Source organism: Arabidopsis lyrata (genome assembly GCF_000004255.2).
Source record: "Arabidopsis lyrata subsp. lyrata unplaced genomic scaffold ARALYscaffold_3, whole genome shotgun sequence".
NCBI lineage: Eukaryota > Viridiplantae > Streptophyta > Magnoliopsida > Brassicales > Brassicaceae > Arabidopsis > Arabidopsis lyrata.
In genome coordinates, this window is record NW_003302553.1 from 4,684,359 (window position 1) to 4,707,032 (window position 22,674).

General features: G+C 35.5%; 5 protein-coding genes across 8 annotated transcripts; 2 read left to right on the forward strand and 3 right to left on the reverse strand.

Annotated features, from left to right (window-relative positions):
• Positions 1-220: 220 nt before the first annotated feature.
• LOC9318809 (aluminum-activated malate transporter 8) lies at positions 221-2,906 on the reverse strand. The gene is made up of 5 exons (XM_002884812.2): positions 2,403-2,906; positions 1,884-2,297; positions 1,678-1,784; positions 1,442-1,585; positions 221-827 (listed from the first exon to the last, which is right to left on the reverse strand). The coding sequence occupies exons 1-5, from the start codon at positions 2,677-2,679 to the stop codon at positions 294-296; spliced, it is 1,476 nt and encodes a 491-aa protein (XP_002884858.2). The 5' UTR covers positions 2,680-2,906; the 3' UTR covers positions 221-293.
• Positions 2,907-7,353: 4,447 nt separating this feature from the next.
• LOC9320925 lies at positions 7,354-8,802 on the forward strand. Its single transcript, XM_021032642.1, has one exon. It carries the CDS (start codon positions 7,738-7,740, stop codon positions 8,491-8,493), a length of 756 nt encoding a protein of 251 aa, XP_020888301.1. The 5' UTR covers positions 7,354-7,737; the 3' UTR covers positions 8,494-8,802.
• A 2,337-nt stretch (positions 8,803-11,139) lies between these two features.
• On the forward strand, positions 11,140-13,752 carry LOC9318810 (fasciclin-like arabinogalactan protein 18). Of its 2 annotated transcripts, none has more exons than XM_021032606.1 (3): positions 11,140-12,609; positions 13,165-13,318; positions 13,400-13,752. In XM_021032606.1, the coding sequence occupies exons 1-2, from the start codon at positions 11,298-11,300 to the stop codon at positions 13,233-13,235; spliced, it is 1,383 nt and encodes a 460-aa protein (XP_020888265.1). In that variant the 5' UTR covers positions 11,140-11,297; the 3' UTR covers positions 13,236-13,318; positions 13,400-13,752. The 2 variants fall into 2 exon arrangements, with proteins under 2 accessions (XP_020888265.1, XP_020888264.1); XM_021032605.1 differs by having other exon boundaries at positions 13,165-13,305; positions 13,400-13,750.
• A 1,704-nt stretch (positions 13,753-15,456) lies between these two features.
• Positions 15,457-18,991, reverse strand: LOC9318811 (lysine--tRNA ligase, cytoplasmic). Its single transcript, XM_021032571.1, has 15 exons — positions 18,759-18,991; positions 18,589-18,664; positions 18,390-18,455; positions 18,139-18,304; positions 17,970-18,063; positions 17,796-17,881; positions 17,615-17,718; positions 17,461-17,523; positions 17,165-17,290; positions 16,691-17,070; positions 16,441-16,597; positions 16,213-16,356; positions 15,912-16,124; positions 15,767-15,824; positions 15,457-15,677 (listed from the first exon to the last, which is right to left on the reverse strand). The coding sequence occupies exons 1-15, from the start codon at positions 18,875-18,877 to the stop codon at positions 15,652-15,654; spliced, it is 1,878 nt and encodes a 625-aa protein (XP_020888230.1). The 5' UTR covers positions 18,878-18,991; the 3' UTR covers positions 15,457-15,651.
• Positions 18,992-19,176: 185 nt separating this feature from the next.
• LOC9320926 lies at positions 19,177-22,626 on the reverse strand. Of its 3 annotated transcripts, XM_021032582.1 has the most exons (12): positions 22,511-22,626; positions 22,057-22,102; positions 21,813-21,972; positions 21,555-21,694; positions 21,351-21,481; positions 21,137-21,245; positions 21,029-21,068; positions 20,855-20,944; positions 20,656-20,755; positions 20,457-20,563; positions 20,271-20,373; positions 19,177-20,177 (listed from the first exon to the last, which is right to left on the reverse strand). In XM_021032582.1, exons 4-12 carry the CDS (start codon positions 21,670-21,672, stop codon positions 19,314-19,316), a joined length of 1,662 nt encoding a protein of 553 aa, XP_020888241.1. In that variant the 5' UTR covers positions 21,673-21,694; positions 21,813-21,972; positions 22,057-22,102; positions 22,511-22,626; the 3' UTR covers positions 19,177-19,313. The 3 variants fall into 3 exon arrangements, with proteins under 3 accessions (XP_020888241.1, XP_020888242.1, XP_020888240.1); XM_021032583.1 differs by lacking the exon at positions 22,511-22,626 and having other exon boundaries at positions 21,555-21,684; positions 22,057-22,120; XM_021032581.1 differs by lacking the exon at positions 22,511-22,626 and having other exon boundaries at positions 22,057-22,120.
• Between the last annotated feature and the right edge of the window lie 48 nt (positions 22,627-22,674).

Below are 22,674 nucleotides of genomic sequence, written 5' to 3' on the forward strand. Positions count from 1 at the left end.
TCGATCCTTAAGTTAAACTACCTTTTTCTTTAAACGTTTAATGTTGCACTGACGTCATGTTTTTATATATCTAAGGACAGTCTTAACTTAAGCATGTGTCGATCCTATCTGCCTACCACTACACATGACACATGACATCAAATGTTATAAGTAGAAAATCAGCTACATTATTATCAGTGGTTGATTATAATTCTATTAATTGGCAATAACTAAGTAGAATGCGGATGTCTCTTATAACTAAATAATGTTATAACAAGTTCTCTTGAAAGAGTTTTGGCAATGAACAAAAATATTCACACAACATCTACTCTCGTCTTCTCTGCTCCCAAAACGTTCTTCGCAGTGGCCGTTGGTGGCTGTTCTTCATCATGGACAGGGATAAGAACATGAGACGACGAGCTATTGTCTTCTTTCTCGTTGTCGCCATCTGGAACCGGCTTTACACTTCCCCTGTGGAGTAACTGATGTTGTCCTATCTCCGCTGATAATTTTGGATCCAAAGTCTCTTTGAAATGTGCAAGACCAGAGAATTCTTCGACAGCCTCAGAGATCTTCTCGACGCAATTCACAACCTCGATCAGGATTGATGCCATTGTGACTCCGGGAATGATCTCCAAAAGATCTTTCTCTGTGTCTGGATAAGAAGATTTGAGTGCAATCCTTAAGTTTACAATGGCCTTTTTGGAGTTGTCAATGTGTGAGTTCACACAAGCACTGTCTTTGCTCATTGTCTTGATAGATTTGGCCATGGCTTTTAGGGCTTCACCAACTTCTCTGTTCATAATCGTGATTGGCTCTTGAAACTTACTGTCGAATTCTTGTGGTGCCTGCTTAAAAGTCGCAAATACAAAAATACAGAATTTATTGGGTCGAACAATTTAGTTATTTTTATTTATTTTTGCTTAACCCTTTATCATTTGTTAATACTCTGTCCTTTAATTAAAGATTGATTTTCTAAAAAATTCAAATAATTAAGAATGTTTGATTATTATATATACATCATTTTCGTACTAAACACTTTTCCACAACTATGAAAAAAAACTAATTTAATAAATCTAAACATTCTCTATTAATAATTTTAAAATTTACAATTCATCAACATTAAGTAATATAGATTACATTATAGAATTATAAAAATCATTGTTCATCAAAAAAGAAAAATAACTAAAACGTCAATCTCCATGGGGAATGGATGAAGTATGTAATATGTATTGCTGTAATCACTTATTATCTAGGGCCGTTTTCGTCATTTAGGGGGTTGACATTTTATACACAACATTTGTTAAGCCAAGTTATAAACTACCCAACTTATTATAAAGCAACCTTATTTATGCATGTGTGCTAATATAAAGGCACACGAGATAACAAATATACACACTTACCAAGTAAAACAACAATACTTATTCTCTCAAAAACGGCGAATTAGGTGATTCAAACGAACCTTATCGTTAGAGAGAACGTAGCCATTGAGGATTTCGAAATGGAAGGCACATTGGCGAACGAGACCTGCAATTTTCAAGTACTTTTTCCACGGATGCCGTAACCTGAAACGGCCATGCCCTGGTTCCCACCTAGCAAGATTCGCCTGCAAGAAATCATTAATTAATTAGTATATATATTTTAAAAACGGTAATCAATACTATGTTGTGCATTCAAAACATATACATATATATATACCAAAGTATCTTCAGTGCTTTTTGATGTCAGAATGCTCTTATATTCTCGGACACACGAGTTTGTCTCCTTTGAAATCTTCTCCGGTTGAAAATATTCACTCTCGAAACCTTTTTACAAAAAGCGTGTATGCATGCATAAGTAATAGATCTGTCAATATATACATTTTTTGAAGATATGAATTGATCAAAATGTTACTTTTTAGTCACCTTCTAGGTACTTAGCAAGTTTGTTTATGTTGTTAGCAATCATCTTGTGAAGATCTTCGCCAGCCCATACAGGACAAATGAAAATCGACACAAGGATGCAGATCGTGCCACCGATAAGAATAGTCGATAGCCTTTGGTATGCCATAATCAATATCTCATCTGTACGGTAACCCGAAATGGCAACGAAACTAAATGTGAGTATGAATATCAAGGCACCGTAGTCATATCTATGTTTGATCCTAGGGAAAAACCGCGAAAATGTTGCAGCTCCGCCTAGTGAGAACACTAAGATCCCAAGAACTATGGGCTCTCCTTGATGCCCAAAGAAACGAGCAAGGTGTACTGCCCCAACCCCTAAGGCTCCTGCTATTAATGTCGCAAAACCTCTGTTTAAACCTTTGGAAAGTGTTCCACCTACAAAAAAATGGTTATTAGATACTTTTTTTTAATCAGAATCTTTAGTACTACATACATCCTATTTTTTCAAGGTAATAAATTAGTACGGTTTGATAGACTTACCAACAGTGAATTCGAAGACCACGACTACGGTAAGTATCGCCCACATACCCGTGACCCCGAAGCTGATGTAGAGTGCTCGCACATAGTACAACAATGATACTAATGTGAGAGCAACTCCAACTTTCATGGAGTGAATGATTCGTCTTGGATCATCTTTCCCAAACTTTTTCACATTCTTCATGCGTTTGGTGACACCGTCTTTGAGCTTCCTAGGGAATTCCTTAAGCCTTTGAAAGAACCCTGCTTTCTTCTCTTGAGCATTCAAATCCATCTCCATTTGAGAATCCCTAAGAAAATGTTAAATCTAGTGAAATTGGCTTATATTCGTAAAACCTTTGGGATGTGTGGTGCATATGTGGGATAGTTTTGGGCTATATTTATAGGTAGAAAAAAGCTTAGTTTGTGAAAGAGACAGATTTTTCATTGCTGACTAAGCTTGCAGCTCAACCAATATTTTATGGATTTGATTTTCCTTTTTAAGTGATGGTGATTTTTCTTAGTTAGATCTCATTAATTGATGGATGGCTTTTCATCTAGCTAGCTAGGTAGATATAGATGTACATGTTGTTATTATGTACGACGAATATAAGACTAAAACTTACTTTTAATATTTTTTATTTTATTTACAACACTCGGTAATGTTCAGGAAAATGAAGAAAAAGATATATAAAAATTGAAAAGTAGAAGAAAAAAAAAAAGGACCAAGTTGATCGAACCCACTAGAGCTCAGCAGAGAAGCTATCTAAATCAGAGGTTGAGAATGTTTTGTTTCTAACTTTACAGCAGTTATGTGTTTATATGATAAAAATAAAATATTCAGACAACATTATGTAACAAAATAAAATTATTGTTAAATTGTCAAACTATGTACTCCCAATGTGTATTATGATGATTAGATAATGATAATTTATATATAAATAAAGATAATGGTAATGATAATCATATGGGCTATGGCTGATAAGTGAATACTGAATATACTGTAATAGCAAAGAACTTGTAAATTACATTTAAAATATTATTAATTCATATATTGTCTCAGAACAGAAACGCTTAACTATGGTTCACAAAGAACTATTCAAACATATTTTGATTTCTTTGTTTATTTATTTTCCTGATAGTGATACATATAATTTCTGCATCTAAAAGTTCTAAAAAAATTATAAAAAAAAAAACTAAGTGAAATCAATGGTTTGACAAACAAATAATATGGTTATGACTGATGCTATGTAATCTGTAAATTAGATAAATGGTGCAAGATGAATGCAGATTTATAAATTAGAGAATAATGCGTAAATTCGGAGATTGATTAAATTGAAGATTCAATCTCTATAAAACCATTGATTTAATAATATAAAAGGTGTAAGATGAATTTAAGTGCAAGATCTATTTATAAACAATGGTCATTTCGTCCATTCTTTTTTGTTTCTACTTTAGAATTTGTAAAAACACATCCACTGATTTTTTTCATTTTGTTGGCACCAAATCTAAGCATTATTCCCTAGCATTATTCCAAGAATATAACATGAATGTATGATCGAGATTTCATTCTGAGTTCTGCACCAATCCGTACTTCGTATATCATATTCTTGTTTTTTTTTGTTTTTTTCATTTACACATCTTTAAACGTGACAAGATAACTTATCACTACAACAGAACAATTTTGTGTCGCACTATATTTAATTAATGATATATTCTCGTTACTTTTTAAAACATGTAAACACTAAACATGAATAGAAAGAAAAAAAAATGACTATGGCTGAGAAAATGGTTGAGTCATATTTGTCTGAGCCTTATTGGGCCGAACCTTTGATTCAGGCCTGATTAAGACCCATAACCCGTGACTATTTTTTTCAGGTATGGCCTGCTTATTTAACTACAAGTATCTTAGTAAATTCCACCCTAAATAAATCGAACTTAATTCGAAACTAGTCTAACCCAACCGAATCAACCAACTTAACTATCAAAAACTGTTTAACTATAGTAAGATATGGAAACATTATTTTTAGTTTTATTTAATTGAGTAAAAATATCGTATTTTTAGCTATTATAATCTACATTGAAACTCTTAATCATTACCAAAATTAATCAAGGCTACAAATTTGCATTCCAAATAATATCCACCCGTGTCTGGAATTCTGGAGAATGAATCGACTCGGTGAACATGATTTTTTGGTCTTGGACACGTGTATGATTGTCGTCGTTTGTGTCTTACGTATTTTATCCAATCTCCATTCAGTGCCATGTTTTTCTTTTAAAACCAAAACTAATTTTAGTGACATGTTAGTTCAAGATATGAAATATTAGCATTTATGTCTTTTCCATTACTGGTTTACACGTGTAATTTGTATCACTAAAATGAAAGGGACCATCAATCCAAAAACCAATCAACCAGAAAAATCACCCTCTCACGTCCAAAAGCTAAAGTAACCCTTTCTAATTAATACTTCACATGTATATACTTATATGATAGTCAAGTGCAAGTACGAAACAAAGATCCAGATATGAGATTTTGTAGTCTTCTGGAACTTTCTGAAGCTAGAGAGAGAGAAAAGCTAATGAATATGAGTGCTTATACGATGTCGTTTTCTCTTATCATTCTTGTGCACTTGCGTAACCATCCTTCCTCCTCCCTTCTTATTTCCTTTTTTCTAAATCATTTTCTACTTGGAGAGGTTGTGAAATTCGATTAGGAAATTTTAACTAGAAATTGTTGGAATCAAGCTATCATATATATCTAACATCGATCTATATGTCTTACTTCTCTTTCTGTATTATGACATGTATAATACATATTGAGATTGCGTACGTGAAGTAGAAAATGACTTGATTAGAAATTTAGAATATTAAGAATTAAATAATGTATAAAATTTGGATGCAGACAAGATGAAAAACTGAACCATTTTCTGTCCACATTAGAGATGCATAGACGGTCCACATATTAGAAAGTATATGAGAAATAGACCTAATTTGAAACATGGTTTATATTAGTAAATAATACCGGTTTGGTTGTTTCCTCCTATTCTTGTATACTAACAGGACCCATGCAAGTTGTCAATAGGTTCATCGAAAGATAATTTGACGTGAGAGGAAACCAACCACCAGAAGAAAAATAATAATAATAATAACGTTTTCAAGAATATACATGTTAATATCTATAATCTGATTAATCTATGCGTAGGCGCATGTCTTTTTGCAGATTTTTTTGTAACGTTTTGTTTTGTTTTGTTTTGTTGTTTTTAATTTCTCAAGCATCTTTTGGTTTCTATTTCAAAAAACAAATGGATATTTGCCTACATATTTAAACGAGCGTCTAACCAGGTGATCAATTAGTTTATTAACTAAACAGATTGAAATAAAAGCAAAGTGGTTTATATCACCGAAAGCGTCGAAAATACCTTCTTTAATTATTTTTGTTACAAACAAATATTTAAATATCTAAACCAAAATACTCAATATGTGTATCAAACTACACAACATAATATATAAATACGAATTCTTGAGTGCCTCTAGATAAAGAAAGATACTCGCGCCTCGCGGATATCCGAATGTACTTTAAAATGGAGAAGCAAGAATTCTCTTTATTCTATACGTTGTAGCAACTCTTGGGTCGTGAGGGATCTTGTAAAGCCGGTCCACGGCTAGTGAAGAGTTACCACTGTAAAAGCAAATCTTTCAAATTGGTCACTATTTCCTAAATTATAGTCCAATTTACTGTATTTTACCTTTGCCACTTATGGATTGATTCCTCTCGTCTGTTGTGTTTTGGAGTTATATATTATTAGCATTATCTACTTTTTACATATTTTGGACTGTAATTTAATACTTTGAACGAGAATCGATAATTTCTATTTTAAACGCTTCACTTAAATAGATCCTGGAATTGTTTGCGGTATATTTTTCATGACATTCTTTACATTAAACGTCTTTAATAAACTATTCAATGTAAAGTAAAAAATAAAAATAAAATCTTTCACAAAAAAAAAAGTAAAAAAAAACAACAACAATTTAAGACTGATGTGTTATTATTTATTAGGTTCCCAGATTCTTTGGTCCATTTTCCCCAACTTTCTAATACAGTATATGCGATAGAATGATATTTTCTTAATAAATTTTCTGTTACCAAAATCTTCTTAATACAATGCATCATTACTTTTTCTTGCTCCAGATACGAATAATTTGAAGACGAGTACTTGCATTGACCCAGGGGCGGCCCAAAGATTCATGATGCCTAAAGCCCAACAAAATTTGATGCCTATTTACAACAACTAAAAATAAAAAAAAAATTAAAATTTACAGTTGCCAGGGATCGAACCCTCAACAATCTATCCTTAAGTGACCTAAATACCACTAGACTACAAGACACTTTTGTAATTTTGATGCCCTTTAAAATACCTATAGAATTTGATGCCTAAAGCATCTGCTTGCTGGGCTTTAGGTCTGGGCCGGCCCTGCATTGACCTTTTAACTATGTGAATGTGCCTCGAGGGCATGAACCAGTCCCCAAAATTAAAACTTTTTTAAAACCTTCAAAGATAATATATACATATCGGTATATACTTCTTTTAATTCTTAAACTGATTGTGGTACGCCATACTTGATTTTTGTTTGTTTGTTTTTGATGAAAATATTCTTATACAAAGCATCAATTAGTTGACGACCACCATTAAAAGGGAAAAATATAACCCAAAAAAACAAACCAATCAACATCTAACAACCCCTAGAAGATGACGTCTAATAAATTAATCCAGATATTGTCAGATTTTTAATACACACATACGTGTATATATGATAGTATTGATAGATAAGCTAATCATTATAAATTAAAATGTCATTTTCGTTTGATGATTTTTATTGCGCAAGGATACAATGTATAGTGTATATCATTATAAACCTTTGTAGTTATCGAGAGAACACTAACATAGAAAGGCCAAAAACCTGAAAGAAGATAACAAAATATATAACTTTTGTTTAGACTCTCTCTTTGTTTGTATATAAATACACAAAATCATATTGATTCATCCTTCCTCTTCTTCTTCAACTTTTCCACGACCCTAAATCTCTCAACAACACACAAATATCCCTAAATCATCCTCTCCCTCCATTTCGGACAACCTTCCCAATTTCCCCGAGAAAACGATTCTTTTGGATCCGAAATTTCTTTATCGATTTCGTTTCTCTTCTTCTCGCCGTCGCCATCACCGGAGATAATTCCGTGGTGCTGCGTTTGGCCTCAAGGAAATTTGAGATCTCAATTGAAGAAAGAAACAGAGAGAAGACGAAGAACACAATTAAGGAATTGAAATTTGATTCTCATCTCTCTCTCTCACCAAAAACTATGAACACGACTTTACGTTACGATCCAAGACAGATCTCGAGGCAAACGAAACCGTCTGATACTCCATCGTCTTCTCCGTCTCGTAGTCACCGGAGACAGCCTTTGCTTCAGAGAAGTCTCTCTTCTCCCTCACCAAGAGCTTCTTGCGGCGGATCTACTCCCGCCGAGTTTTGTGGTGGTACGACGGCGAGTTGCGCCGCCGTTTGGTGTTGTTGTCCTTGCGGACTCGTTAACCTCCTCGTTCTCGCGATCTATAAAGTTCCTAAAGGAATCTGCCGTCGCGCTATCCGTAATCGCCGCCGTAAACAACTCGTGAAGAACGGAATCCTTCCGCCGCTTCCGACGGACGGGAAAAACGAGCGGATGCAGAGAGTTTTTCAGAATTCTGAATTCGCGATTCATCCGTTGGATAGCGACGATGTCTCGGACGACGAGGATGATGATAATTTCTTGGATCTGAAGTATATCGGAAAATCGGTAGCGGCGGCGGGGTTTACGACTGAGGAGGAGACTGATGAAGACGACGAGGCGGTGTTAGCATTAGAGAAAGAGATGTGGAATAGATTTTACGGCGCCGGGTTTTGGCGAAGTCCGTCACAGAGAGAATCGGTTTCGTCTCCGAGAGTTTCCAAGTCTCTTTCGTCATCGCCGAGACCGTCGTTTACTGAAGTGTACCGGAATAGGGACACAACGGTTAAAGGCGGAGGAGCTACGGTGGTGGCGGCCACACCAAGAGCCGTTAGGCATTTTGATTAGGGGAAAGAGAGAGAGGCTTTATGAAAAATATATGTCTCAAAATGTCTTTTGTTAATAGTTTGATTCGTGTGGTGAGTGTTTGTCTTGATTGTGTAAAGCTCAAAGTGTGTGTCCCCGTTTGTCAAATCTTTGGTGTGTGATTTTGTTTCCGATGGTATGGGTCTATGGATTTTGTGATCATCAAATATGACAATTCGAACTGGAATTGGTGTGTGATGTGTGTTTTGTCGAAATGTGACATGACATGAGATCTTGATTATCATTATGATGGTGTGGATATTAAACGAGATTAGTTCAATTGATTCTCAAGAAGAAGGAAAGTTCATGTGGTAAACTAATTAGTGACATGGAGGAGTAAAATAAGATTCAAAGGGTAAAAAAGTAGTCTAGGGTTTAAAACAAGTGGAAGCTGTCGTTTTCTTTCAAGGGGGTTTGGAACTTGTAGCCTTGTAGGTTGTGATGTAATGTAACTGTGAGGACCACAACAATCATTACTTGTCATTAGTGTTAAGCAGTCCTGGTGTTAAGCATTAATTCAGGTGTTGCTACCACGACCACCTTCTTCTTCTACATCTCTCTAATTACTCTCTTTCCTTTTTCATCTCTTTTATTTTTACTTTTACTATTACTCACTTATTCAGCTTTGATGTGACCCTACTTCATTTATTTCATTATTTGGTGAATCTCATGCAACCTTTTTTTTTTCAGATGTTTGTAAGAAAAGAAAAGACTTGTGTTTTTAAAAATCAAATAGTAAAATACGGATTTCTTTTTTTCGACAAACAGTGAACAACCAAACATTCATCGACCATTGATTGTTGAAAGATAATGTCATTTAATCAACAAAAAACCTGTAAACACAAATTGTATTATTCTAAATGAAGTCGTGCGTCTTGTATTGAAAGGAAATGCTCGAGGATTCACCTTTTAACAAGATAACATTTATATATTAAGAATGTCTTGGTTGTTATTTTGTTCTTAATATAAAATTTACGAGGGTTTTTTAAAATGTATTATCTTTCGGCTCTTTCGGCAACTTTAGCTAGATAAAATACTTGGACCTTACAGTTTCTTGTTATTCAAAGATACGAATATTTAATTCTTGAATGAGAAGCAAAAGGTCGTCACCAGTATATACTTCTAACTTTAACAAACGAACAAAAGGGCGTCACCGAAATGAGTTCACCTAGTGGTACGACAATATGTCAATATTAATCAAAGCTACCTTAGAATCTTGGCTAGTCATAGATTTTTATATAGCTGTAAGCTGTCATCTTTCGATACCTCATTCAGCTTCCCGTTCTCATGTTCATTTGTAAGCAGGCCCGTTTCGGTCCAATATTGTACACTGTTAGTGGGCTGGGCTTATGCGAAACCCAATACCAACAGATATGTATGAATTGTGTTTCCTATTTTCGAATCAACAGATATGTATGAATAAGTGTAGAATTGTAGAGAACCGAAACAATAATAGGATTCGGGCTTAAGATAAGAGAATGGGTTTGAACTCAGTTGGGCCTTAAAGCCTGTCTTCTTATCAGGCGGGAACAATAAGAATCGCATTATAGTTAGAATTTCCAGAAGACGACAAGTCCACAACCATTAGCCAAAAACGATGTCCTCTGGCTCTTGATTTAGTTGGACGTAAGTGCACTCGCCAAGTTGGAGAGCGTGAGAGTAACAGGTAAGAGGAATTGAGGTGGGACATTACACGATTCACGAACTTAGCGTAGCAACCAAAAGGTGTCCCATTAAATAAATAAATGATGGTTGTATTAGGTCATACACCGACAGCTTCAATTCAAGCCACGTGTTCTTCCCTTCTTCTTCGGCTTCTTTCTTTGCTTCACATGTCTCCCTTCTTTATTTTATTTTTTTATGTTTGGTTAGACCGATATCTTAATTTCACTTTCAATTTAAGTATATCAACCACATCATTAACTATAGAAGACTGACTAATGAACTACCTACCATCTCTTTTCTATCATCTAGTACTCGCTGATTGTCTTAGTCCTTCTTCAAGGAAAAGTTCACAGACCAATACATACACCATCACTTTCACTCTACCGTATATATTCAATTCCAGGCATATAATAATAATTTGCTTCCGAATATTTTTTTAATTTCAAAAGCGCAATTACTTCTTTATTCATCATGTCAAAAGCATATATTCAATAGTGATATTATGGTTTTCTGAAATTGATATGACGATTTTTATATATTTGAGATCAAATTCTTTAATGTTTTAGAATATTACTATGAACATTCGAATTGTTGCGCATGACCATTTGATACCTATATCACGGATCAAAAATGAATAGTTATTCACTTTGCATAAGTAGAATTCCATCTGAAGTGTTTAATTAATATAAAGAGCAGAGCTTGTTGTTCTGAAATAGTAATACTACTTTCATTTATTAAAAAAATAGTTTATCAATAAAAGACAAAAACAAAGTGGTGTTTGTTTATACAATGATCAATAAATAAATAAAAAGATTTAGCCGAGCTGAGCCGAGAGATTTATAAAAGAAAGCCAAAAAAAGTCAGAGCTAAAATAATTAAATGTTTTATTCAGACACCGTGTAGTCCCCACCACCAGCCTGTCCGAAAACCCAAACCTGTTTTGATACACAAACAACACAGACCACCCCCAAAACTCACATCTATCTCTATCTCTCTTCTCTGTCTCTCACTCCCCACTTTCCGATCACCAAACAGAGAAAAAACATAGTAAATTCTTCAAAAAAAACATTTTTCCCTCTTAATTCCTTCTTCTACAGATTATCTAAATCTTACAGAGCACCATGGATCGTTGTATCTATGGTTGCTCCGTCATTACTATCTTCTTCTGCTTCCTGATCAATGCATCTGCTCTCGAATCGGGTCACCACAACATAACCGGGTCGGGTCAAATCAACTCAAACTCCGTCCTCGTTGCTCTCCTCGACTCTCGTTACACTGAACTCGCCGAGCTCGTTGAGAAGGCTCTTCTTCTCCAAACCCTCGAAGACGCCGTTGGTCGTCACAATATTACTATTTTTGCTCCTCGCAATGAAGCACTCGAGCGTGACCTTGACCCGGATTTTAAACGGTTCTTGCTCCAACCAGGTAACCTCAAATCTCTCCAAACGCTTCTTTTGTCTCACATTATCCCTAAACGAGTCGGTTCAAACCAATGGCCTGAGGATAATTCGGGTCGGGTCAAACACGTCACGTTAGGGCATGACCAAGTGCTGCATTTGAGTAAAATCAAAGGAGCGAATGGAAAGAGATTGGTGAATTCCGCTGTAATTACCCGACCCGATGATTTGACCCGACCCGACGGGTTGATCCACGGAATCGAACGGCTTTTAATTCCTCGCTCCGTTCAAGAAGATTTCAACCGACGGAGAAATCTCCGATCAATCTCCGCCGTATTACCCGAAGGAGCTCCGGAAATCGATCCGAGAACCAACCGTCTCAAGAAATCCGCCGCCGCCGCCTCAGTACCCGCCGGATCTCCACCAGCGCTTCCGATTGAATCCGCTATGGCTCCAGGTCCGTCGCTAGCCCCGGCTCCGGCTCCGGGACCAGGAGGTGCGCACAAACACTTCAACGGCGATGCTCAGGTCAAAGATTTCATCCACACATTGTTACATTACGGCGGATACAACGAAATGGCCGATATTCTGGTAAATCTGACGTCACTGGCGACGGAGATGGGTCGATTAGTGTCGGAAGGTTACGTCCTCACCGTGTTAGCTCCTAATGACGAAGCTATGGCGAAATTGACGACTGATCAGCTTAGCGAGCCCGGAGCTCCGGAGCAAATTATGTATTATCACATTATACCGGAGTATCAAACGGAGGAGAGTATGTATAATTCGGTTAGGAGATTTGGGAAGGTGAAGTATGAAACGCTGCGTTTTCCTCACAAGGTTGGGGCTAAAGAAGCCGATGGCTCCGTTAAGTTCGGTTCTGGTGATCGGTCGGCGTATCTCTTTGATCCGGATATTTACACAGACGGTCGAATTTCAGTTCAGGGGATTGATGGTGTTTTGTTCCCGGAGGAGAAGGAAGAAGAGACGGTTAAGAAAACGACCGGTCCGGTTAAGAAAGTTGTTCAGCCAAGAAGAGGTACGTTTGATTCATCTTTTGTTTGATTCAGTTGTGTTGTGTGTTTATTGTTTATAGATTCGGTAACATTAGTTATAGGTGATATGATCTAATTTAGGTTCATCACATTTCTTATAACATTACCATTGCGACTTGTGACTTGTGAGTGACTAGTTAGGTTTATAATTGTGTCATGTTACACGGTTTTGAGGGTACAAGTTATAGTTTTTGGGTTTGTGGTTGCGTGAATTGTGATTTTATTCATATAATCTCCGGCGAAATGGGTCGGTCGAAGGATAATTCCGGTGAGAACTAATAGAAATGAAGATTTGTGAGGATATTTCAAACAGAAGAAAGAATCATTAGAAGCTTCTTCACATTCATTACCTAAAGCATCTTCTCACGTTTACAAACTTCCCTTATTATATTGGTTAATTAAATTATTGGGTTTTAGCTTTTTCCTGAAATATTTTAATTAGGTGACAGGAGATTGTGTTTGTGATTGGGATTAATTGATTGTGATCATGACTTAATGATTAAAGTTTCTTATTTAACTAATGATGGAAAATTAAACAGGGAAGTTGCTGGAAGTAGCATGTAGAATGCTTGGAGCTATTGGCAAGGACTCATATCTAAGTAGATGCTGATGGATTCGCAAACCCGAAGAGATTATTGTAGAAAAATCTCTCAAGTGTTATTGTAAAACACATACAAAAGGTTAGGATTCACGGTAATGATCTCACGATCTTTAATTGCTTTGAATGATTGTTGACAACAAGTGTATTCATAGTTTTCATGTTGTTGCTTGCAGGTTCTTTGGAGAAGAATGAAAGATTTGGAGGAAGAGCAAAAAAAAACAAAAACAAGAGAGGAATAACATCAATGTCCAAAACTTCAAAAGCATATCCTTCAATGGAATATGAAAAAGGGTTTGTTGGGTTTTTTTTTTTCTTATATAAAAAAATATTTTTTGGGTGGGGTTTTGATTTTGGGGTTATAAATACTGTAATTAGATATATGAACTCATTTTTTCAATTGATTTGGTGTATGAAAAATGAATCATAAAGTGGGGAACAAAAGAAAAAGACTTGAGAACCCACCACCACTTTCTTTCTTCTCTACTTGGCCCTTTATTTGTGAATGAATTCCACCTAATTGGGAATAGTAACATCCTTATATCATCTACTATACATTTTTGCAGCAGTTTTTGGGGTACCCAAATCGGGTCAAATTTGTTTAATTTTGACCCGGAAATCTTCAATCGGATCTTTCTTTAAATTTTGGCAAAATTAAAAAACGAAAATAATTAATAAAATCTAAAATATATATACTTTCTCAACTAATTACTATATTTAAACGCTTTATTTATGGTATATTCTCTACGATTTTTATAGATAAAGAAATCAAATATGATGATTTAATGCTAATATAACAAATTTGCACTAATTTCCTAAAACATCTCTACCTAATTTAAACATAAATATATGATTCTTATTTCACTTTTATTTGATCTTATATTTATATTATTTTAAATTATTATAAAATATATAAATAGTTAGTAAATTTTAGTTTTTTTTTTCTGCATATGTTACAATTCAAATTTTTAAAAACGGACATATATTACTCAATCGATGAATAAAAATATGTGTGTAATCTATATTAACATTTTTAAGAACAAATTGAGCATTTAATCATGTCGTTATTTTATTCAGACCCGAAATTGAGTCATTCGGATCTTTCTTTAATTTTTACAATTATCTAAAATGGGACAGTAAATCACGGGTGAAATCCTAATTAGTATTTTAAGATACAATTATAAATTGTTTTTACGGGTTGGTCCAAAAACACACACTAATTTAAAAATATACATGGAAACTATTTAAAAGCAACTTTCAAATTAACTCGAATTATATGACATTTAAATAAAAGTGTTATTAAAAAAATAACAAAATGATGTTTAATTTCATTTTAGATTATATGGTTGGACGGGTTTGGGTCAATATTAATACGAGACAATATACCACAGGTGAAATCCTATAAATAACAAATCAAAATACAATTATACAATCTTAAACACTAAACAAAACAAATACAACTTAAAATTTTTTATTTTAGATACAACGCATGTGACCCGCGGTATACAACAAAAAAATATTATACACACTTTCTTCTCTACTTGGCCCTTTATTTGTGAATGAATTCCACCTAATTGGGAATAGTAACATCCTTATATCATTTATATAATAAACAAACAAACAAAATTTATAACTTGATGTAATAACTGAGTAATTTTCCTAGTATTATGTGGCAAGTAATCTCCATTTCGATTGGGTGTAATAATATCATTATATTAATAGTGAAAGGTATGACTTTATTTTTATTCATGTATAGCAACAAAATAGAAGAAAAGAAAGGTATTTGGTAAAGAGCGATAATGAAACATGTGTTGGAGAGAGGAGATGAGTTGGCTTGTGGCTGTCTTGTGAGATATTATTATGAATCGAGACCCAATTACAACACAAAGCTTAAAGAAAGCTGTCTGACTTTTTCTATGTGATCATCATTCATCAATTCAATCGGTGACTTATTTTGTTCCCCTTCAATCTTTAGTAAAATAGCTGTATAAAACTCTTAAACAAGTTTATCAACAGTATACCATTTCAACCACTTAGACAACAAATCAGAATCTTAGGTCTAAATATGATAATACAGTGGAGTGGACCAAAGTTTTTCTTATATTATTTGTTCTCTTTTTTAACTTGACAATAATGCTGAATGGTGGAAAAGATAAGGGCCGGCAATAACACTAGAAGAACGGCCTGCTACTTTGTCTCCCATTCATTTACCCTTTAGTTTACTCTCTGTATGTGTAGACCGGTAAGCTCATGTTACAGAAATACGATTGCAAAAAAGTCTTACAAAGGTTTTTGATCATAACTAATTGGTAAATAATTTTTGAAAATTATGGTCTGCAATTACAAGTAACTTGAGAACAGAGTGCATAATAGCCAATTCACTACCCAATCTTTAAAAGCTTAGTCTGAAAACTTGTGCAGACTCTCCTTATTTCTTCTCTTCTGTTGAAGGAGCTGTAACATTAAAGAAACCAGGTTTAAATTGCAATCCTGAGGTAAAAGTTACAATGTCGATTATAACTAAATAACCACTTAGTTTGTACCTTTAGCGGCTGCTGACTCGTCCTGTGGTGGCCTCATCGCCGGGAAGAGAATAACCTCCTGTGACAACATATTCCAAATCATGAGTTTTTTCAGTCAAAAAGAATAGATTATTCACAGAGGCAAATTTGGAGGTAAGAAAGTGACCTTGATGTTCTGTGAGTCGGTGAAAAGCATAGCAAGCCTGTCTATACCCAATCCCCAACCACCTGTTGGAGCCAACCCATATTCTAAAGCACTACAAAATGTCTCATCTAAAGCCATCGCTTCATCATCTCCAGATTGTCGATCCTTGAGCTGATCAGCAAAACGCTGGCGCTGTACCACAGGATCGTTCAGCTCCGTGTAGGCGTTGCAGAGCTAAGGTCCAGTTATATCATGTTAGTCAAACAACTCTAAAGAAAGGAAGCAATGAACAAGTTCCTCATCAGTTTTTTTTTTTGCTTACTTCATGTTTGTTGATGAACAGCTCGAATCTCTCTGTCAAAACATTGTTCGATCTGTGCCATTTTGCCAATGGACTCATGATCTCAGGATGGTTGATGATGAAAGTTGGGTTCACACATGTCACTTCCAGAAATTCTCCAACAAGCTGCAAAAAAAAGGGACAATATTCAGATTTACATTTCTTAATCTACGTATGCTAGAAAGACAGGAGGGAGACAAGAGATTTTACTTTATCCAACAAACGAGCTGTTGTCTGAGGAGGAGGGCATTTGACATCAAACCTCGCACATGCATCAATCAGATACTTGTTAGCTTCTTCGCTAGCCAAGTCTTTTGGTATATTGAGGTTAGCCACCTTCTCCAACTCTCCTATCATCTCAATCCTCCTACAAAAACAAAAATTGAGTAGATTATTACCAAAGAAAAGCTCCTACAAAGGTTGTGGTTTAAATTTAATCAATGAAGATATTGGCTCAAACCTGAATGGTGGCTTGAAGTCGATTTCAATTGGATCCTTATCATACCCATTAGCATGATACTTGATTTTATAACCACCTGTTAACTCCTTGACCATGCCACTCAACATATCCTCAGTCATCTTCATCAGGTCATTGTAGTCTGCGAAGGCCATATAGAACTCGCAAGTGGTGAACTCCGGATTGTGGGTCAGGTCAATACCCTCGTTTCTGAATTGCTTTCCTATCTCGTAAACACGTTCCAAGCCTCCAACTATAAGTTGCTTGAGAAAGAGTTCAGGTGCGATACGCATGTAAAGCCTCATATCTAGATCATTGTGATGTGTCACAAATGGTCGAGCAGCTGCACCACCAGCAATCATGTTCATCATAGGTGTCTCGACCTATATAAAATTTAAGAATATCAAATGCAGGAAAGAACACTCGAACAAGAGGCAAAATCAAAAGAAGGTAAAAAAATTTCTTGTGAGAAATTACCTCCAAGAAATTTTTGTTGTCGAGGAATCTGCGGATGTAGGAGATGATATGAGCTCTGGTCTTGAATATCTGACGAACCTCCACGTTCAACATCAGATCAAGATAACGCTGGCGATATCTTGATTCCTGGCAACAAACAAAGACATCACACGCCCACTCAAACAGAAACAGAATTATAGGGTCACTAGATTTTTAGACAGCTACATGCAACAGATAGTGATCCACAAAAAAAAAATACATTTAACAATGTAAGAGTCCATAACAATCTTTAAAGCCCTTTGTAAAATTGATGATACCTGATCTTTCAGAACATATGCTTCAGGATTTCTCGTTTCACCTGGAACCCAGATTTCAGGTTTCTACATTCGAGTAAAAAAGTGAAAGAAGTTAGTGTAAAACAAATAAGGTGACTCTTAAGGTATCATAACATCCACATTAAATTTACTCTACCTTTGCATTAACATTATCAGCCTTTCTCGGCATCATGTGGAGGCAATGGGACAGAAGGATAAATGATCGGGGAAAGATACTCAATTCTCCCCTCTTAGTCTTTCCTGAAATTAAAGTAATGCAAACAGTGAAAAAGAATGTTGCGGTAGGCTTTAAGCTTGAAAATAGAAGCTGCACAAACCTGGAAACCCAGTGACTCCAACAATATCACCACGCTTGACATTCGAATGGAGCTTTAAGAACTCAGCTTCATCCAATCCTGACTTACTGGAACAGTAAAAAGGCAATAAATCTAAGTGAATCAGCATTAAGTTTTTCTAATAAAAGAAGAGAATCCGGTAAACAAAGCCTTCACCTTGCATCAGCCATGACTTGGACCTTGAAATCATCACCATGTAGATCATAGAAGAAGAGCTTGGAAGAGGAAGATCGTTTGCTCATTATCCGCCCTAGCAAAGTTCAACAATGTAAGAATCAAGCGGCTAATAAAACTAATGCAAATAGCAATTAACAGTTTAACATACCAGCTAGAGATTCATTAGCGTCTTCAACATGATCTCCATTGTTTAAACTACCATACTTCTCAATGTATTCAGGAATGGACATTGACACAGAGAACTTGTGAGGGTATGGATTCTCCCCTTTAGCCTTCTCAGCCGCAAGATATTTCAATCTGTTCTCATGGTATTGCTGCAAAAAGAATACCAACATACATTACCTGTAAAAAGCTGCATTGCATAAGATAAATAAAGGAAATTATCAAACAGATTCAGACCGTTGCATCCATCTCTTCATCATCTGCTGCCACTGCCTTCTGGTTCTGGGAGCTTACTTTCGGAGCCTGCATCAATAAAATCAAATCTCATCAACAAGCAAAAACTGGAACCCTAAACCCGATCCTACCAATAGAATTCAATCTATAATCGTTTCCCTAGAATGTTACGAATCAGAAGAAAGCAAAGAAGAGTGCTCACTTGTTTAGCCTTCTCTTCTTCCTTGCGTTTCCTCTCTTCCTCTTTCTGCTTCAATTTCAGTTCCTTCTTCTGAGCACTACACATAAATTTCAAGAAAACGCATCCGCTACCATCAAATCCCGTAGGAAGATTCATCGAGAGTAAAAGAATAACATCAGAAGAAAACCTACTTTTTACTCCGAGGTCCAGCTGCATCACCAGCGCTAGACTCAGTAGCATTCGAGGTGGTAGAAGAATCCATGGCTAATTCAGATAACGCTTTCGTAGTTTGATCAGCTGAACCTTCCATCGTTTTGGAGGAGATTCCAAAATCAAGAAGATAAAACGCTCTTTTCTCAGATTGTTGTTTCAAGTTTTCTTCTATACGACGAATTCTAAAGTAACTATGAGGAAGACGGCGACGAAGAGACTTGCTTAGGGTTTATCTTATTATCCCCGTTACGCGGGTCCAAGCCCATTACCCAATTAGGGCTTCTTCGCTTTATTCACTAACCGAACCGGTTCGTTTTAAATTCAACCATTTTAATTTTCGGTTTATTCATACACAACTTTTTAATGTTTTCATTTTTATTGAAACACTTTGCTCTCAAAATAAGATTAAGACAGTTGAAAAGTCTTAACACTTTCCACAGTGAAGTTACAAAACAATTATTAATGTTTCCTTGTATATATATATAATCTGCAACTTCAAAGAAACAAAATCTTTGGATTTATCAATGCATATTTCAAGTCCTTCTTCTCCAAAACCTAAAACCAAAGCAGCTCGGGTTACGTTTCCTCTGCAGATTTGAGCTCTTACCTCCGTTTAAACCACTCGGTTTGTCGTCACTATTCTCTGTTGTTTGGCTGAAAAGAGTTGTGGCTTGTGAGACTGTTATTCTTGTTACCTCAGAGTTTGTTGTTAGATCGATCTCAGGTGATGCAGGAGCTATTTTGTTGCTGTTGTTGTTGTGATAATGTGCGAAGGATGCTTCATCAAGAAGTTCAGTTTTAGGATCCTGAATACAAACTTTACTATTAGAAACAGTCTGTGTGCTCCCTGAATGATGCATTTGTGATGATGATGCTTCTTCTTCTTCTTCTTCTTCTTCACCGGAAGAGGTTGATGTATTATTATTATCTGTTTTGGATTTTCTAACCATTGATATCACTCTCTCTAATGTCCCTAAAGCTTGCTTCACCTCTGGACTTATGCAGAAACGTGTTTTGACTTTCTTGTTTTGAGTCTTCCCAATGACATTTTCATCCTCCTCTGAAGAAGAAGAAGAAGAAAAAGAAGAAAGAGAACTTTTTTCTTCTTCTTTCAGATCAGCACATTCTTCTTCCTCGATCTCAGGAACATCTCTTTTGCTAGGTACAGATTCATTCTCGCAATGGCGAGTCTCATTCTCTTTTGCCATATATGGGTCATCAGCTTCCAACTGCGGTTCTTGTTCTTCACAATCTCTTCCTTGTTGGCTATGAAGCTCATTTACTTGGCAGATTTCATTAGTTTTATCACTAGAATACAGAGCTTCATGTATATGAGTATACAATGGATCAGCTAAAACTCTCTTGTAATCATCGGATTCAGCCACTGAACCAATAGTCTGCAAAAAATCAAGTAAACACCACAACATCACACAAGCTAGCAAAACGACGATAAACCAGATTTTTATGAAGTAAACAAAACTGAAAATGACCTTCTTGAAAAGTTTGAAACCGTTGCCAAGAAGCTGCCTAGACATAAAATTAATAAGAGATGGAGGTACCAAGTCCAGCTTTATGTCCACTTCCGCTATAAATCTACAAAAGTTTCAAAATTCAGAAAAATCAAAGACATTCCAAATTTTTGGTTATACAATATGTTATCACTCACTCACACTCACCTTAGGTAACTCCTCTCCGGAGTCACTTTTTGTATCGCAACTCCGCCTACAAAGTCAATTCTCACAGCATTCACTACTTCAGCTATACCGTCGCTCTCTACTTCGATCTAAAGATGTACTAATAGATAAGAGTTTAGGATACTGTCAAATCACTAAGAACTGGATTAAGATGCAAAAACCAAATCTAACATAGTTTTACCGAGTTTAGTAGGATGATGACTAAACCGTCTTTAAAGTATTCGAATACGAAAAACTGCAGAATAGCTTCTCTGTCAGTCAATGGCCACGGTGCTTTCACCCTTTCTTCCCAAAAAATATCATCAAAGTTTTCAGATTTAGATTAGCTTCACGAAAATATAACAACAATAAGATTAAACATTGAATTTGTGAGACCAGACCTCAGTAAACATATCTGTTCATCAATCCTAAAATTTTGCAAGCATTTAGCTTCTAAGACTCTGAATGACGGAAATGCCAACTTTGGCCACCTGAAAGACATAGAAACATTAAAAAAAAAACCTGAAAAATTTCGCAAACAAGAGACATTTCACAAACCGAAAAGAAACTCTAACCATTTCTCATAGAATGATGATTCCCAGCATACACATAAACCTGCATAAACACAGTTAGAATCAAATCGAAAACCGTTTCTTGCGGTGCAAACTCCTAAGAAAACTTACATTCTTCGATAGTCCCATCAATGCAGCCTTCAACTAGCAATGTATGAAATGGACTTCCTTTAAGTCCTTCACGGTACATAACACGACAATCTTCATCATCATGTTTCACCTGTAAGCAAGAAAACACTTTGCTAACATTATGACAATTCTGTTTCACAAAGTTTAAAGAAATAGATCACAAAAGCTATCCAATAGAGCCAAAAAAGAAACATACTTTCCAATCACCATAAGATGCCTCGTTGTTTGATTTAGACGAGTCGTGATCCTTTGTTGATACACTCCTAAGCTTCTCAATTGTACTGGATAAAGCAGCTACTCTTTGATCCAATATATCAACACTACACTCTGTGAAAACATATAAAACCATTATAGCAAATAAAAAATCAAGAGTATATAGCAAATCAACAACAACAAAAACCTTCATTGAGCTGTTTTCTGACTAGAGTTTTAAGAGTTTGCTCATTAACGAGCTCAGGAGACGACAAGGTCTCATTAAGTCTCTCTCTGTACTCCGAAACCTCTCGATTCTTCTCCATACTCAATTGAATCTGTAGACAACTTTAGGAAAAAAATGAATCGTCAAATCAAAGACCAAAGAGAATCAAAGATTGGTTTCAAAACCCTGAATTTGTGGAATCAAGAAGAATCGTGGTGAAGAAGTGTGAGAAGAGAACACCTTAAAACGTACGGCAATTTATAAGAAAGGAAGCTTTTGGTTTTAGCTTTGCCAGACAAAACCCAGCTGCTGATGCGTAACCTACGAGGCGGGCAAAGAACGTGGAGATGTCTTTCCCGATTAGAAGATACTTTCTCTCATTTTCTTGGGAATAACATATCTGGAAAGAAAAAGTCTCATTACCAATAATACGTATTACGAATTGGATTTTGACAAAGTTTCCAGAGTTTATGTCAGACTTTACTTTAGAGGGACCAGGTCGGTTAAGTGTCGTTGTCATGAGATCTTTTCTGTTTTTTTTTTTTTTTTTTTTTATCATTCAAACAAAACAAAATTAATCTCGAATTAATGTGCACGGTACTAATCATTTAGAAGACAAAAATGATTTTATAAAACTAACACAAACAATAAGATGATCACTTTTGTTTCTTTTAAGATAAGTATGTGCATGAATGAGAGAAATTGTGGGGGTAAATGAATGAATCTAAGTTTGAATCGATTTCATCAAAATCAGAAAATTGATTGTTTCTAGAAAAACATGCATTTGGTTGTGGTATTTCGAAACCACATGAGTATATATGATGAGTTATAAACTAGAATTGAGTTGTACAAATAACGATGAACTAGAACAAATCTTCTTTAGAATATAATCCACATACTAACGTAAGAAAATGGAAGAAGTTGATTTGGACTCGGACCTTTGAAGTATATTTAAATCACATTACTGAGTCTTATCTTTCATATGTTGTGTTTGCTTTTCCTCATTCTATGGACTTAGCTGCAATTTTTAAAATTCATATCCTATGGTAATGAACATGGTCAGCCTATAAAAAACAAATGTATATCACCTACACACAATCAA

What these genes read in the sequence shown, in the direction of transcription:
- LOC9318809 (XM_002884812.2), bottom strand. Translation starts at nt 2,679, where the DNA reads ATGGAGATGGATTTGAATGCTCAAGAGAAGAAAGCAGGGTTCTTTCAA. An exon ending in GGTCTTCGAATTCACTGTTG is followed by an intron (nt 2,298 to 2,402) that starts GTAAGTCTATCA and finishes ATTTTTTTGTAG; the next exon opens with GTGGAACACTTTCCAAAGGT. An exon ending in ACGTTCTCTCTAACGATAAG is followed by an intron (nt 828 to 1,441) that starts GTTCGTTTGAAT and finishes ACTTTTAAGCAG; the next exon opens with GCACCACAAGAATTCGACAG.
- LOC9318811 (XM_021032571.1), bottom strand. Translation starts at nt 18,877, where the DNA reads ATGGAAGGTTCAGCTGATCAAACTACGAAAGCGTTATCTGAATTAGCC. An exon ending in CAAGTCATGGCTGATGCAAG is followed by an intron (nt 17,882 to 17,969) that starts GTGAAGGCTTTG and finishes TTACTGTTCCAG; the next exon opens with TAAGTCAGGATTGGATGAAG. An exon ending in GACTTCAAGCCACCATTCAG is followed by an intron (nt 16,598 to 16,690) that starts GTTTGAGCCAAT and finishes TTGTTTTTGTAG; the next exon opens with GAGGATTGAGATGATAGGAG.
- LOC9320926 (XM_021032582.1), bottom strand. Translation starts at nt 21,672, where the DNA reads ATGGAGAAGAATCGAGAGGTTTCGGAGTACAGAGAGAGACTTAATGAG. An exon ending in CAGAAAACAGCTCAATGAAG is followed by an intron (nt 21,482 to 21,554) that starts GTTTTTGTTGTT and finishes ATGTTTTCACAG; the next exon opens with AGTGTAGTGTTGATATATTG. An exon ending in TCATCATCCTACTAAACTCG is followed by an intron (nt 20,564 to 20,655) that starts GTAAAACTATGT and finishes GTACATCTTTAG; the next exon opens with ATCGAAGTAGAGAGCGACGG.
- LOC9320925 (XM_021032642.1), top strand. Translation starts at nt 7,738, where the DNA reads ATGAACACGACTTTACGTTACGATCCAAGACAGATCTCGAGGCAAACG.
- LOC9318810 (XM_021032606.1), top strand. Translation starts at nt 11,298, where the DNA reads ATGGATCGTTGTATCTATGGTTGCTCCGTCATTACTATCTTCTTCTGC. An exon ending in AGTTGTTCAGCCAAGAAGAG is followed by an intron (nt 12,610 to 13,164) that starts GTACGTTTGATT and finishes AAAATTAAACAG; the next exon opens with GGAAGTTGCTGGAAGTAGCA.